Source organism: Rosa chinensis, chromosome 7, assembly GCF_002994745.2.
Source record: "Rosa chinensis cultivar Old Blush chromosome 7, RchiOBHm-V2, whole genome shotgun sequence".
Classification (NCBI taxonomy): domain Eukaryota; kingdom Viridiplantae; phylum Streptophyta; class Magnoliopsida; order Rosales; family Rosaceae; genus Rosa; species Rosa chinensis.
Genome location: NC_037094.1, coordinates 53,548,794 through 53,565,550, shown reverse-complemented (window position 1 = coordinate 53,565,550; position 16,757 = coordinate 53,548,794). Strand labels below are relative to the sequence as shown.

The 16,757-nt window shown below is 36.6% G+C and overlaps 2 protein-coding genes across 32 annotated transcripts; both read right to left on the bottom strand.

Annotated features, from left to right (window-relative positions):
• Positions 1–1,613: 1,613 nt before the first annotated feature.
• Positions 1,614–15,549, bottom strand: LOC112179436. Of its 31 annotated transcripts, none has more exons than XM_040511271.1 (16): positions 14,193–15,549; positions 14,029–14,108; positions 13,759–13,867; positions 13,397–13,487; positions 13,126–13,294; positions 12,849–13,005; positions 11,793–11,873; positions 11,357–11,652; positions 10,481–10,556; positions 8,899–8,979; positions 8,539–8,582; positions 7,907–7,997; positions 7,354–7,433; positions 7,066–7,138; positions 3,151–4,232; positions 1,614–2,940 (listed from the first exon to the last, which is right to left on the bottom strand). In XM_040511271.1, the coding sequence occupies exons 15-16, from the start codon at positions 4,091–4,093 to the stop codon at positions 1,889–1,891; spliced, it is 1,995 nt and encodes a 664-aa protein (XP_040367205.1). In that variant the 5' UTR covers positions 4,094–4,232; positions 7,066–7,138; positions 7,354–7,433; positions 7,907–7,997; positions 8,539–8,582; positions 8,899–8,979; positions 10,481–10,556; positions 11,357–11,652; positions 11,793–11,873; positions 12,849–13,005; positions 13,126–13,294; positions 13,397–13,487; positions 13,759–13,867; positions 14,029–14,108; positions 14,193–15,549; the 3' UTR covers positions 1,614–1,888. The 31 variants fall into 31 exon arrangements, with proteins under 31 accessions (XP_040367205.1, XP_040367208.1, XP_040367204.1 ...); XM_040511274.1 differs by lacking the exon at positions 13,397–13,487 and adding an exon at positions 9,521–9,589 and having other exon boundaries at positions 10,481–10,567; XM_040511270.1 differs by lacking the exon at positions 13,397–13,487 and adding an exon at positions 9,521–9,589 and having other exon boundaries at positions 8,473–8,582.
• LOC112179435 (putative disease resistance protein RGA3) lies at positions 14,197–16,738 on the bottom strand. The gene has a single exon (XM_040511505.1). It carries the CDS (start codon positions 16,735–16,737, stop codon positions 14,197–14,199), a length of 2,541 nt encoding a protein of 846 aa, XP_040367439.1. The 5' UTR covers position 16,738.
• Positions 16,739–16,757: the final 19 nt, after the last annotated feature.

Genomic DNA, 16,757 nt, shown 5'->3' with positions numbered 1-16,757 from the left:
TTCTTCCTTTTTTTAAATAGTTTTCGACAATACATTTAACTGTGAGAAACCTCCATCAATACTTGTGTGAGCCACTGTTCCAAAACATGGGAAAATGCAGCATGCTTTTCTTCCCAATTACCCATAATGAAGAATTTCACCACACACTATTGGTCTTTGACAAGGAAATACCGCAATGGCTGCATTTTGATTCAATGAAACCAAGAAGAGCAGGAACAGGGCAGTGCTTTAAAAGCATAAAAAAATTGGTAAGAAACTTCTTACTGACCATGTATCTGACCATGTAACTATGACTCATTAATCTGTTAAAAAATACAGGTTGAAATGGTCGAGCTGTGGATGAGAGCAGTAAAAGATCAAGCAGACGATATGCTGCAGCAAGGCTGCCGAATGAAATTTGACAAGAGTCAAAGCACTCACACAAAATTAAAGATTGTTGAAAGTATTTTGAGCGATGATGAGATAAGAACAATAAGGTGGATAAAGGAAAATTATGACGGTGGAAGGATCCCCTTGAACCATGCCAGAATCTGCCCCCAACAAGACGAAGGATCGTAAGTCTATATTCAAAAATTTTAAATGATAACTTTACTGTTACTAAGTTGGTCAAAATCATTAACATGAAACTTTTTAATTGACAACAGATTAGATTGCGGAGCTTTTGTAATGTATTACATCGACAAAATGGCAAAAGAGGAGAAGATGCCAAACAAAGTCACCAAAGCTCAGATGATGAAATTCAAAGCTCAAATATTCAAAAAATTTGCTGAACATAAGCAGAGCTGGAACTCAGCAAATTAAGAATTTTAGATATTTGTTTGTTTACTTCAGAAATTCAGAAATTTGTTGTTTAGTTCAGACTATGAATTGTATGGATCTTTTTATTCAAGATTAATGCATATTCTGAATTCATAGGACAAGTCACTGACTTGGCCAGTGTCAAAGTAACTGGCCAAGTAACTATCCATGTAAATGCGGAATGTATATGGCTAAGTCACTGGCCAAGTCACTGTCCATGTATATGGCGAAGTCACTGGCCAAGTCACTGTCCATGCATATGGCGAAGTCACTGGCCATGTGAAGTCACTGACCAAGTCACTGTCCATGTATATGGCTAAGTCACTGGCCAAGTCACTGTCCATTTAACTCACAAAGTAACTGGCCAAGTCACTGTCCATGTAACTGACAAAGTAACTGGCCAAGTAAAGTCGCAAGCCAAGTCACTGTCCGTGTAAATGAGGAAGTCACTGGCCAATGAATTGGGCAAGTGAAGTCACTGGCCAAGTCATTGGCAATGTGATTGTTAAATAACCAACATCACAAACTATGTTACTTACACTTCACTGACAATGTATGTAACTGAACATGTAACTAATCATGTAGCTACCAATTAACAAACCAAAGTTGGTGTAGATACTTCATTTTTTAATTGTCATTAATATTTTCAGCGTGCCGCTGCACCGCAAAAAAAAAAAAAAATTACAGCTAATTTTTTTATTTTGCAGCGTGCCGCTGCACCGCAACAGCAGCGTTCCGCTGCCAATAACCAAATCTATAAGCAGTGATCCAACTACAAGTCATTGAACAAGAAACTGCCAAGATAACTAAAAACTAATGTCAATGGACAAGTCAATCTAAATCTAAAGAAAATGGTTATGTCACTGTACATGTAACTATTAAAAAACTGTAGGACACAGAATACTGAAGAATTTATAAAAGAAGAAAGCAAATACACTGTCTCATAGTCAAAAAAAATTTGCAATGAGTAAGCAATTCTTATCATTTATTGAAAAAAATGAAAAATCAAAACAAAACTTCAAACTGTATTGGAGTCACTTGCTATGTCACTTCCCATGTCACTGTTAAAGGCATGTAAGCAGAATAGAACCTATATCGGAGCTGTACAACTCTTCCTGTTGTGACCATCACATTTTCCGCACCTACCATACTTGATCACCCTGGTTTGCTCGCTCCTTTTTCTGAACCTCTTCTTTCTAGGCCTTCCCTGTGGTCTTCTAGTCAAAGGAGGCTGCAATATCACCGCATCTCTACCAAAATCATGCACTTGCTTCGAAATAGAGGGAAGAGGATTAATTGGGAAAGAATACGTTTCTCGATATTTCTCCACCTTGTACAGCTCATTGACATACAAATACGGGGAAGAACCATGTTGTTGGATCACTACAAGGGCATGGGAACATGGGAAGCCATACAGCTGCCATTCTCCACACGAACAAAAGTGAGTTTCCAAATTTACCATGCTATTGTACTTCTGGCAATGAACTTCATACACATAGGTATCAGACCTGCTCACTCTCCAATGCCTTCCGACTTCCAAATTCTCCTTCAGCTTCTTTTCAATCACCGGGCACAACTCAGAGAACCATTCTTGAGCATCCTGCTTCCGAGCAGCAATTGAAGCCATGGACTTCACTCTAATCCCATCATTAATATCAAGAATAGGAAGACTCTTCAAAGGCAACACCCAATTATTGAAAGACTCAGCCAAGTTATTTGTCATTTCACCAAATCTTTCGCCGTTAAAGTACGCCATACACAAGTTCTCCTTCGGAAGATCCTCCAGAAATTGACCAACTATGTCGCCACCTTCACTCCTCAAGATTTCCATATTAAACTCATACATCTCCGGTGTGCGAGAATAAGCACAACACATAAACAAATAAGGAATCCGATCCTTAAGGTAAGAACCAGCTGGAAATTTGTCAGAAAGGTTAGCCATCAGATGTCTAAAACAAAACCCATGTGGATTATTGGGAAACACACTAGGGAAAGCACTAACAAGCCCAACATGACGATCAGAAATGAACGTCACCCTCCTCATAGGGTGTTTTGCAAACTCTTCAGCCAAAACCTCAAGAAAAAATCTCCAATTACTCTCATTTTCAGAATCGACAATAGCATAAGCAACTGGATACAAGGCTGAACACAAAAACAAAATGATGTCACTGTCATGTAACTGTTAATGTCACTGACATAACTGCATATTACTTGACAGTGACATGGCCAGAGACATGTCATTCAAATCACAGAACATTTAAGTCATTGGGCATGTAACTGTCAATGAACATGTAACTGACAATGTCAATAGCAAGAAAAATAAAAAACTAGAAATAATGAAGGAGATTCAACCTTGATTGGCATCCTTTGCAGATGCAGCAATAATCTGCCCCTTGTACTTGTTGGTAATGAATGTAGCATCAATGAAAAGAATAGGTCTACAAAATTGGAAACCCTTCATCCATGCACCATAGGTCACAAACATACGCTGAAACCTTTGTGTTTCTCGATGAAACTCAACCACTATCCTAGAGTCGGGGTTTGACTTCATAACAGACTCACTGAACCAAAGTAGCTGAGAATAAGACTCAGCTTCATCACCATGCAGGGCTGTTTTTGCCAACTCCGTACCATACCAAACTGTACGATAAGGAACATCCAAACCATAATCACTCTTGATCTCATCAGCTATATCAATTGGCTTTTTGTTTGGATTCGCACGAATCTTATCAAGCACAATAGACTTGACAACCTTGGATCCTATCATCTTACTCTTCTGCAAACGAATCACACCATGACAAGTGTGAACATTAACCAACCTTTTAATCATAAAGAAACCATTAACCCTGCATAAATAAGCCTTCACAAGCCAATTGCAGCCCTGAGAATGTTTCTTAGAACACTGAGCAATAACACGAACCTTGTCATTTCTAACAAACTCATATGAAAAACCAATTTCTACGGCATACTTACGCAGCTTATCTCTAAACTCAACAACCCCACCCTCAAACTTTTGGCCTTCAGAATGAATATAACTCTCCCAACCTTTCGTCATATAACTCTTCGGTGCCTCTGCCCTATAACACCCCAAATAATCATTCTCCTCAAGCATGGTACTAGAATCCTCACACACTGTATTACTCACCACGCTTTCACTAATAGAAGGCAAATCAGTCACAAACACTTCAACGAAATCAGAATTGTAACGAACCAAATTCCTAAAAATCATTCTCATATCAACTTCACTCTCTAGAAAACAAGAACTAGAATCCGGAGGAATAATGTACCTCAACATGAAATTTCCTTGAATCAAATCCGGAAAACGAGAGCGTATTGAATTGCTAGGTCAACAAACGACCAATTATGCAACAATGGAACTGTCGCTGCTTCACCAGAATAAATAAACTTCACAACATAGCTAGTATCCATAACAACTGCACAAGAATAAAACAAAATCACTATCCATGTCACTACTAAGAAAATCAACAGAATCAACACAAATAAGTCACTGCCAAAGTAACTGTTAAAGCCTGAACAAAACAGCAGTATTTAAAATGTAACTGGCCATGTCACTGATAAAAAAAACACAGTATAGAACAAATATAGTACCGCAATACCACAAAACATCATCAACAATTCAACATAGAATTGAGTCGACGAAGAAGAAGAACACAGTAATCCAAAACGAACAATTCAACAATTTAACACAAACAACAAAAAAACACTGCAAAATCCAAAACGAACAAATTCACAGAGAGAAGGCTTACAGATCAAATCAGAGAAAACCAGAGAGAGAAAGAAATACAGAGACCGTAACTAAGCACTGAGTCGATGAAGAAGAAGAACACAATAACGTGATCAAGACGAACACCGACGAAGACAAAGATCCAGAAAAAGAGAAGAGTCGCGGAAGCTCCAAAACCACTCAAAACAGAGATTTCAGATCGTCGCAGAGGCACACAACTAAATCGGAAGCTTCCGACGGAGAGGAAGGAGAAGAAAAAATCTCGGAAAGAGATCTCCGAACAAATCGAATCGGAAGGTTTCTGATCAAAGGAGAGAGAAAATTTGAGCTCGCAGATTTTGAAATGGAAGGTTATAAAGGTTTATTACTGTAGGGGCAGAATCGGAATGATAAAAATTAAAAACTGACCTTTTGTAACATGACCTCATTATTCATAAGGACTAAACTAATATTAATAACAATTCACGATGGACCTTTCTATCAAGTGGAAAACTATATGACCTTATTATCATTTCACTCTCTAAAATGACATTTTCCATCATTTCCCTAAAAAATAAATAAATAAATAAAAAGAACAAAAGCATGCTACCTGCAATCGGATTCCACTACCTGTATAAGCTTTTGTCCCTTCCAGCATTTATCGCCTCAGAAAGATGAGATCTTTTCCACACCAGGCCATCTTTCCCTCATACAAGATATCTTGTATAGGAGCAGGAGCCTAAGTATTGTTCCTTCTATTTTGTTTTTCAACATTGGGTTTTGATGCAATCTTTTATGTGCATTAATTGATCCGCCAAAGCTGGATTTGGTCTTTTGTTGTTTTATGTTGTTGATTTATCTTGGAGGTATTATGGGATTATGGCTTTGATGGAGTTAGTGCATCTAGGTTGATCTTCGTTTTGAATGAGGCAGTTTATTTTTTATTTAGATACCAAATCGAAGCTGAGATTGTTCCAATTGAACTTTATGTTTCGGTTTCGAATTTTTAGCCAATCAGGGGTGAAAATTATATTGGAATGGGTTTTTGAATGACTGAGTTGCAAACTTGCAAACTTGCAAATGCTTGCTCATGAAGACTCTGGTAATAAAAATGGGGGGTGGGTTTTGGATCAGCGGCTCAAATGCTCAATCAACCCATAGATGAGGAGAAACCATGATATTCTGAGATTGAGAAAGAAGGGAAGCTTTGGAGAAGAGGAACCTCGTCCTTCCCGTAATACCCTTGAACAAATGGCACATGGCAGCTCATGCATGTGATTATACTTTAACGCCTTTATGAACGGCAGGTATTAATGCTAACCAGACAGTGATGTCAAGTATCAAAGTAATAGTTTACAAACATGAGGTATGAAAGTTTAGAATAGCTCAATGTTTGGGAATTACTCGTAACATTTCCTCCTAAACATACTAACTTTTGGTTAGTGCCAATTCAGAATTTGTAATAAATGTTTTGTCGCAATAGTGAAAGTACTTTGTGGCTGTAAGTTATACTCGGGTTTCAATGGAACTTTAATGCATTTGCCAAAATATCTGGGTGAAAGTACAATTTTGAAGGACTCTCTGACATGCATCCTCTTACCATGCATGCTGCTTTGTTTCCTCATTTTCTCATAGGCAAGCAATGCATCATATTTGTATCTGTTAATACAATAATACTGGTCTGAGTCCGCGTGACAGCTTTTGAACTTGATGCCTGTACGAAACTAAGAATTGAGCATGCCACATTGTTAAATGTTGTAAAATTCTGCGCCTGAATGGCAATTATCTGGAACCTGGGTTTCTAACTGCCTTAGCATTCAATCAGGATTTTCATGATTTCTCTCTTGTTATATTAACATTCACTTCATCTTACAGGCTTCTGGGACATGTATGATCCAGAGGGTTACTCCCTTTGGTTTTGCAATTACAAGTACAACGATGAAAATACAGTTTCATTTGTGACTTTGAACAAGGTGGGCGGTTTTCTGCAGCGGATGGATTTGGCTCGTAAATATGCGTTTGGGAAGATGTTGGTGATTGTGTCTGATCCTCCTTTCAAGGTGAAGGGCTTGTGGCTGTTCCGTGGGCAAGAGGTTCCCCAGTTCATAATTGATGAATGTTATGACATGGAACTGTATGATTGGTGTAAGGTTGATATAACTGATGAGGATCAAAAGGAGTGCGTGAACCAGATGATTGAAGATCACGAGCCTTTTGAGGGGGAGGCTTTGTTGGATGCCAAATGCTTCAAGTGATGGGACAAAGGTGTTCAAAGAGGTAGCTGTAACGTTTCAGGGGGTTTCTTCAGTGGTCGTTCATTCTGGTTTTTTTTGTGTTTTAGACATTATCTTAGCGAGCAGATGAAGTGGGGTATAAGATACAGTAAGCATTGTATATTAGCGAGCAGTTCACCAAATCTTCTTCATAACATACAACATTTTAATGTATCGATACAATTCTTCTATCTTGAAACATAACTTAATTCAACATTTATATACTTTTTGAATCATTTATAAGAAAAGCAATAGTCCATAGGTCCATACCATCGACATGCTGCATCAGAAAATCAGCTTGCATGAACACGGACTTCAGAAGTTCATTCAGTAGCCACCTTTGCTGAGAACAACAAACAGTTTCTATATCAACTAACTGTAACAATTTGTGGTGAAATTTCTTTTTCACTGCACAAGGAGTAAATCCGGTGGAAAATATGAAACAAGAGATTTTTTTATGGGAACTTGATTGAAAAAGTAAAAATGAGAAAACAAAGCTGTTAATAAAAGAACAGGAGACACACACCAGACATGAATTACAAGGAAGAAACAATTTACCATAATAACATAATCCTGCAACTCCAATTATGGAACCACCTTTTACTTTCAATTGATTTTGCATCCTCAAATCCCTTATCCTAGTATAAATACACTTACCAAGCTTTAGAAACAACACTTTAAACATGAATCTTTAAGTAAAAATATATGCAATGCTATATTTGCAATCTTATGGCCACTGATTTCGATCAGTAAGAAATAGACATCAGTGATTCAGTATAACATACAAAAGCTTTAATATCTGATCTTATGAAGAGGGAAAGCAGGGGACATTAACAATCAAATAATCAATAACAGTTAACACCAAAGGTCCCTAGAAATCAGTACCAGTTTCAAATTAAAGAACTTAAAGTTCCTTATGATATTGATACAAAGAAGCAAAATAAATTTTACAATCCACACTCCATGTTTCATTTTTTAGTACCTTAAATTTTGTCTTTTTGTAAGAATTTAAACGAAAAAAGGAAAGGAGTGTGGATTGCAAATTAGGGATTGTGAATTTCATTCTTCATAATCTTAGAGTATCCAATTACAAGGAACAAAAACTACTCACCACTCAACAGAATCCTGTAGCTCCAGCTACTGAACCACCGTTTAACTTCAACTGATTTTGCATCTTCAAACCCCATATCCTAGTAAAACACCTATCAAGTTTTGGACACTGAACTTTTAACAAAAACCTGTAACAAGAATATTGTGTGTGTGTGTGTGTGTGTGTGTGTGTGTGTGTGTGTGACTTTGCAACGTTAGAGCCATAGTTCTCAATCAAGGCCAGGCTATATGCAGGTGCAGCTTAACACAATGGATCTAGACCACTACCTTTGACGATGGTGAGGTGGCAGGGTTTGCTACTAGAGGATGTCCAATAAATCTCTCAGATTATACAAGATTCAGGCTCCATGTTTATCGGGCTCCATGTTTATTGTTTAGATTCAGATTATACAAGATCTTCCAAATCCCATTTACCAATCAAAAACCAGTCAACATAAACTTCCATTTCACAAAAAACTTTCGCCTAAGACACGAAAACTCTTGCCCTAGAAATTAGATGTCAACCCTAGTCAATTTAATTTCACAACTAGAAACTACATAATTTCAAGCCTTTTAAGTATTACGTACATTGGATTGCTTAAGATGATGAAAACATATTGAGTTAAGGGCCACTTCAATCGGTCAAATGCGTACCAAATTTCCTTCATGGTGAAACTCCGCATGATACATAGTCTATCCTGCATAGAATGTGTTCATCAAAGTCAGATTCATTTCTCCACCTGGAGTTAAATATTTAGGCAGTTCAACAAATTAACAACCAACTCTTGTATCCAAGAGGCTAATAAATTGAAATCATGAGATATAAATTTTGTGAATTAGCAAGCAGTTCACCCAATGAGTGCCCTTCAACTAGGTTATATGTACAGCTTTTCCTTTCCTTTAGTAAAATAATGTGAGATTTTAGTGTGCAATTGTTCTGACTTCAAACATTACTATATAATATAACGTTGCTGTATGCTTTTGAAACATTTAAGCCAGAAGAATAGTCCATACCTCCATACCACTGACACATTGCATAAGCACATCAGATTGGATGAACTCCTACTTCACTAGTTATTCCAGTCACGACCTTTGCTGAGAACAACAAACAGTTTCAATATCAATTAGCTGTAACAGTTTATGGTCAAAATTTTCTTTTTCTTCTCGCATAAGGCTATATAATATGTTAAGTTACTAATGAAACTTTATATTTGGTGGAACTATGAAACAAAAGAAGTCATTATGGGATCAAAATGATGGAAAAAGTAACATAAGCAAAAGAAAGTTGTTGCTAAAAGAATTTGAGACACACGAGACATGAATTACTGTACAAGGGATGAAACAAGTCACTATACATGCATAATCTTTCAGCTCCAATTACTGAACCACCTTTTACCTTCACTTGATTTTCTGTCTTTAAATTTTATCGTAGTATACATGACTATCAAGCTTTGGAAACTAAACTTTAAAACATCAATCTGTAGCTAAAACATATATGGAATCTTTAAGCCACTGATTTAGTGAGTTTGATCAAGGTCAGAGTATATAGGCATGTGGCTTAACACAATGGAGTTCCATGAAACTAGAAATATATATATATATATATATATATATATATATGTATGTATGTATTTACCTTGGAAAACTATGGATGAGAGAGACTAGGATAAAGGTTTAGCTGCCTACACTGCTATATACCTAATTTCTGCATTGGAGAATTGAATCACAAGGTGAGGATTGGCTGTTGAAACTGCTGAGCTAAAGCCCATGTTCTAACAACCAAAGAGCAGGTAATTTACTAATTAATTAACTTAACCTTGAAAAAAAAAAAAAAAAAAAAAAAGACTACTAATGGAATTAGAGCATTGGATTCTATGCAGAGACACTGCATAAAGTGAGAGATACAACCACTACCACCACCAGAGTCTAGAAGGAGGTCAGGACTAGTTTCACATTGTAATATATAGGACTTTTTCAACCCTAAAGAAAAATATAGGTGACATTTTCCACATGCATTGACTCAGGAAGCACACAAGTTTTTACTTCCAAGAAATTCCTCTTCAATTAATATATGGTAATTTCCAACCCAAAAGATAGGAACCCCATCTGCCACTACAATAATTCAAGGGAATCATGAATAGCATTGTTTTACTGTAACCTTGGTTGTACACTTGTACTGTAAGTTCAAGGCTTCCTATATAAAATAAAACCAACAGATTTCAGTACTCAAATTCTTATATGTAATTAGCATGGAACTCTCTAAGTCTCTAGACAGGAGTCTTCAGAAACTTTTAGTCAGAACAGGGTCCCTGTGGGGTGGTCTTGCATTGAGGGCTGAGTCTATATATCTTATTACAACTTTTCTTCAATTAGAAATAAGAACATTAGTATAATGTCGTTTGGAGAATACACATATAGGACTTTAATACACTCTCAAGCTGTCAAAATAAATTTCCAGACAGATTGTTAAATCCGTTTCATTATCAAATTCATATATCAAGACTTAGGTTTGATTGGAGTTCCAAGAATTAATCAACCATTTAAGAATCCATAATCGTTCCCAGCAGAAATCAGAATATAAGAATAAGGGACTTACAAATTAGTAATCCCTTGAAAAGCTTATCATTCCACTCCAACATGTCACTATGAGCCACAAGCAATCTCCTTTTACTCTGCATAAAGCCTACAACCTCAGTATCTCAATTACAGCAGAAATGAGCCTCAAATACAAAATACAAGAATCACTCCTGCTAAAATAAATGTACAAAATGTTTGATAGATGCATATCATATACTAGTTTAAGTAAATAAAAGGCTGCATTGACGTCCAGCTCTCATTCAACAAGTTGAGACACAGCATAATAATATGTCACATGTCCTCATCTCTGAACTTTATCATCAACACTCTGCCTTCTGAACATGTGCAACAGTTCAAAATATGTTCATAGCTATTATAAGATTGTATAGCTTTTAACTATCGAAGTAATAGAAAGTTGATCACACATGAACAAAGACCATAATTCTTTCATCCATATTGAACACTTTGGCATTCAGCCTTTTCGCACATGCCAATCATTTCTTGTTCCTTCCCCATTATTTCATATCTCTGTTCAGTAAGCGGCACATTTCAGTAAAACAGAACAAAGACAACATAATTGAAAGTCTTATGATGCACAAAGTATATATGTGAAACCCAAGTATGATACCCCGGATTTATATATCTTTGTATTCATGAGTAGTAAAACGATATAAATGACCAATAAGAAATAGACATTAAAATAACAAAAGCTTTAAAAATTTGATCTGATGAAAAGAGAAAGCAGAATAAGGATTACTAACAATTAACACCCTAGGTCCCCAGCAATCAATTAACAAAGAACTTAAAGCAGCAGTTCAGATAGGTATATTTGCAATATATGCAGGTGTAGTTCAAGTGCTCAACACATTGATTGTCTAGGGTATTATGGTATTACCTTCAACGATGGTGAGGTTGAACGGTTTGCAATTCTAGGCATTGTAGTTCGATCAAAGTGCCAGTCTATGTTCGGGTGTAGCTTAACACAACAGATTCCTTTATATCTGGACCATATATTTTACCTTCAAGTAGCCTTCAACGATTGAGGTGGCAGCATTTGAACGGTTCATTTGCAGAAACACCAATTACCGAGCTCCCTGCTGCCTATTGTTAAATGACAGATTGCAGAAAAAGCTTCCAAACCCCAATTACTAGTCAAATCCCAGTCAGTGTCCATTCCACAAAAGCTTCAGCCTAAGACAGGACACCCATGCTATGGAAATTAGACATCAAACCTAGTAAAATTAGATTCTTTGACAACTAGACGCTGTGTAAATTGAAGCCTGTAAATTTTTAAAGTATACATAGGAACTTAAGATGCTGATAAAAGTTACCTAGTTTAGGTGAGGGGCACTTCAATCATTCAAATGGATACCAAATTTCCCGTATGGTGTACGACAGTGTTATAGTCCCTCCTGCATAGAATGTTTTTGTCAAATCTTATTCATTTCTCCACCAGGAGTGAAATCTTATGACAGTTCAACAAATTAGCAACCAACGTCGGTAAACATCGGATTGCAGTAAGATGGCAAATGACTAAACATTGGTATTCTTATTGCACATGATGCAGAGTATTGCTAACCCAATAATATGAATATCGGACCTAATGGAAGTATTTATCCTTTTAGCTAGTAGAAACTAGTAAGAGATAAAAATAGTAGAAAATAGACATGAATATAAAAAACACAAGCTCTAAGATTATATCTAATGGAGAGAGAAAAACAGAGGAGATCATGAATCAGTAGCAGTTAAAGAAACAAAATGAGGTATCTAGCTAGCATACATATCTATGTAGAGAGCTTCATCAGCTTGACAACCTTCAATGATGTTCTCTAGTGTAACTTAATTAGTGTGATATTTTGTCACGAGAACTTTATTTCTGGTTGAATATATGACACAAGGGACAATGATTTTAAACAGAACAATATCAGATACATCAAACAACAATTACAACGAAGGAAACAACCCACCACCCTAACAGGGATGTAATTGAAAAAGAAAAAAAAAATTCAAGGAGATGTTGAGCCTACAGGATTGGAGAATAGTTCTCTAATCAAATCGTTTGTTTGTTTGTATTTGAAAGGCATAGAATTTCGTGAGATGCGATATATGCAATTGATATGTTAATTACATGCCACAAAAGGTGGATATGATTGATTGACAGATTTATTTCACCAGAAAGCATCGTAGCTATTTTTCTTCTTTTTCGAATGAAAATATGTAATGTTACTCAGTCAACTTCATGTCCGGTTGAATATATGATACAAGGAAGGTAAATTTTATAAGGATACAAGGAAGAAAATTTTTAGAAGGACACGGTCATAAAAATCTAAAATAAGCAGAAAAATATCAGATACATGAGATAACAATTACAAGGAAAGAAAACTCACCACTCCAACAGAATCATGCAGCTCCAACTTCGGAACCACCATTACCTTGAATTGATTCAGCAACTTCAAATTCCTTCCCTTAGTAAAATACACTTACCAAGCTTCAAACACCAAACTGTAAACTTGCAAAGTAGTTGAAATCCAACAATATGAATACCTGAATGGAAATTTATAGCAAAAAAAATACGAAATTAGAGTAGTAATCTATAAACTAGATTATCGTCAAATAATTCATACTAAATGTAAAGATTCATTCAGAATTTGCATTTGCTGATACCTGTTCAGTTCCATGGAGATTTGTATTTGGGCAGCGAATCATCCAATAAATCTTTCAAGTCTGAGTTTACACCATTTATCAGGCTCCATGTTTATTATTACAAAATCTTTCAACTCCCATTTACCAAATCCCAGTCGGCATTAAGGTCCATTTCACAAAAAGCTTCCTCCTACGACACGGAAACCCATGCCATGGAAATTAGATATCAAAACTAGTCAATTTAGTTTCACAACTAGAAAGTGCATAATTTTGAGCCTTAAGTATTACGTACATTGGATTGCTTAAGATACTGATAAAATAGAGTTAAGGGTCACTTCAATCAGTCAAATGCATACGGAATTTCCTTTGTGGTGAACTTCCCCCTGATACATATTCCATCATGCATAGAATGTTTTCATCTAAATAAATTCATTTCTCCACCTGGACTTTAATATTTAGGCAGTTCAACAAATTAACAACCAACTCCGGTAGATATAAAAATTGTGAATTAGCAAGCAGTTCACCCAATACTGTAAGTGCCCTTCCACTAAGTTATACAGAGTTTCCTTTCCTTTACTACTCTAATGAGACATTTTAGCATGCAAATATTGTTCTATCTTGAAACATTACAATATAACATAATGCAACTTATACCTATGAAACATTTAAGCGACTGAAGAATAGTCCATATCCCAACATGTTGCATAAGCACGTCAGATTGGATGAACTCCAACTTCACAAGTTAATTCAGCCACGACCTTTGCTGAGAAGAACAACCAGTTTCGATATCAATTAGCTTGAAGAGACATGAATATAAAGAAAAAAAAAGAGTTAGAAAAGAGACATGAATATAAAGAAAAAAAAAGCTTGAAGATTTGATCTAAGGGAGAGAGAAAGCAGAGGAATGATATTGAGTTAGCATACCTATCTAGAGAGCTTCAACAGCTTGACAACTCCAATGACATTCTTAGTCCTAGAAGCTTCAATGCGGTCCTCAAGTGTATCTAAAGAACACCCTTCAAGTGAGAACACAACATAACTTTTCAGAATAAAAAATTCATTCAGATTTTGCATTTGGTGATCGATACCTGTTCAGTTCCTTCCAGATTGGATTGTGAGGTTTGGGATGTGAGAAATGTTGTGCCACTCCTTCCCCACGTCTTTTTCGTATTCTCGTTCCAGAATTGGACAACCCTTGATCTCCAAAGTACGCAGTTCTGTTATCTTGTAGAGGAACTCTGGCAGTGCTTTTAGCTTTGGGCACCACTCAATTCGCAACTCAGAAAGGCGTGGCATTATTGTGATTTCAGAAACAAAGGCCCACTCTTCCCAGTTCTCCATCGATTTGAACGAAAGACGTTTCAATTTGGGGAATAGAATTCCTGAGACTTGTTCTTCTTCTTCTTCTATTCCCAGAAATTCAACTCCCAACTTTTTCACTTTCTTCATCCCCGATATCTCCAGAATTTCAAGCGATGGCAATTTTCCAAGAGGAGGCAAAGCTTCACAAAATCGCCAAGTCCGGAGATAAAGTCTTCTCAAATTGCGTAAAGACTTGATCCAATAGAGAGACTCGGTGGTGCCATGGGAATTCCAAATGAATAAAGATTCCAAATTTTGATGTGGTTGCAATGCTTTCACTATTTCTGAATCACCTTTTCTCTGCCAAATATCACTATTTCTGAACAATACTCCGAAATAAGAGAGGTGCTCCTTATTCCCCAACTGTGCTTTCTCAATCTCCAAAAATTCCCCAAAATTATTCTCCCCCAAAATTCCTATAGAAAGGCTCCCCTGAAGCTGGTCCATGATTCCGAGATCTACTAATTTCAATGCTTCATCATCACCCACACCCTCACATACTTTAAACCAGTCAAGTACTTGCAGACTTTTCAAACTCCCAATCCCTTTCGGTAAGTACCTCAGAGGACAACCCAGAACATATAGATGCTTCAAGTTAATCAACTTTCCCATTGCCTTGGGTAGTTTCTCAAGACTCCAGCACTGAACAAGGACCAGAGTTTGTAGATTGTATAAATCACACACAGCATCCGGTAATTCTTTCAAAACTCTATTCCAAGACAAATCCATATATCTCAAATGAATCAATTCACCAATCTCTTTTGGAACTTCATTGAGCTTGTTACGACTCAAATTCAATGTCCTGAGGCATTTCATTTGCATAATTGAACCGGGGCTTATGGTTGTAATGCTTGAGTCAAGGAGTGTGAGGGTTCGCATATTTTTGCACCACTCTTGTAAACTTGAGTCAAATGAAGTAGGAAATGAAAGTGGACCTTCGGGTAAACTTGTTAAAGTTAAGTGACGAACCTTATAATCACCCGGTAGCTCCACTCTTTGATTAGAACCCTTGACTGCTTCTATAATAGTGCATTCTTTTTGGGTAAGAAACTGCACAAAGTCATGCACTATATCATGCATTTTGCATCCATAAACATTTCCCATATTATCTTTTTTAAAATCTTGAAAGAAAGACCGCATTGCTAGACTCTCAAAATAATTTTGACCTATTCTTCTCTTTTCATTTTTTTCCTTTGAATTAAGATAATTTTGTGACATCCAAAGATCAATCAAATTATCTTTTTCGAACTCATAATCTTTGGGAAATATTGCACAATATAGAAGACACATTTTGACTGCAGGGACCAAATCATAATAACTAAGCAACAGTGGTCGGAAAACATGTTGCTCTCCTTTTTCTAATTCCCATATCTCACTATTCAGAACATTCTCCCATTCCTTTCTTGTTTTCTTATACCGCACTAGACTACCTAAAGTCTGTGCAGCAAGAGGCAAACCTTTACACCGTTTCACAATTTTCTTACCAATATCTCCCAATTCACCAGCCTCATCTTCATCCGTATCCAAAAACGCAATGCAATTGAACAAAGCCAAACAATCCTTATAATTCAACTCATCTAAATGGATCATGTTGTTGGTTGCTCTCATAATTTTAGCAACCTCTTGTTTTCGCGTGGTCACCAGTATTGAACTTCCTATTTCACAACCTTGCATTATTATTGGTAGTTTCAAATTTTCCCACTTTGTTTCGTCTTCGGTCCACACATCATCTAGAACAAGAAGTAACTTCTTATTCTCGATATGAGTCTTGATACATTGCAATAAAATTTCCAACTCATTTGAACTGTTTGGGGTTCCTACGAGACTTTCAATGATCGCTTTAGCAATCTTGATCTCATCAAAAGGGTCTGAGACACAAACCCATACTTTCTGATCAAAATGGGCTGCAACCTTTTCATCGTTATAGGCATCTTGGGCAAGAGTTGTTTTCCCCATCCCTCCCATCCCTACAATAGGGATGACAAGGAACCTCCCCCCATCTTGGTTACTCTCTCTCAACAACTTGCTCAGCAAGTTCTTTTTTTCTTCGTCTCGGCCAAATATCATAGATTTATTGACCAAAGATGTAGTCTTCGGTCGTTGAATAAACTGATCATCATGGCCGCCTATTGTGGATTGATGAAAGCCATACATGGCTTTTTCAGCAGCAATCGAAGTTAACTTCTCATTCAGTTGCTTTATCATTCTACCTATGTTATGATGATGAATGACCTTATTGACTTGGCCAACACAAAAGCAACCAGAGGGCATGGGGAAAGCTTAAGATGGGT

Bases quoted from the DNA above. Each gene is read 5' to 3' on its own strand.
- LOC112179436 (XM_040511277.1), bottom strand. From the start codon at position 4,093: ATGTTGAGGTACATTATTCCTCCGGATTCTAGTTCTTGTTTTCTAGAG. The intron at 2,941-3,150 runs GTTGAATCTCCT...TTTTGTGTTCAG, and splicing joins TGCAAAGGATGCCAATCAAG to CCTTGTATCCAGTTGCTTAT.
- LOC112179435 (XM_040511505.1), bottom strand. From the start codon at position 16,737: ATGCCCTCTGGTTGCTTTTGTGTTGGCCAAGTCAATAAGGTCATTCAT.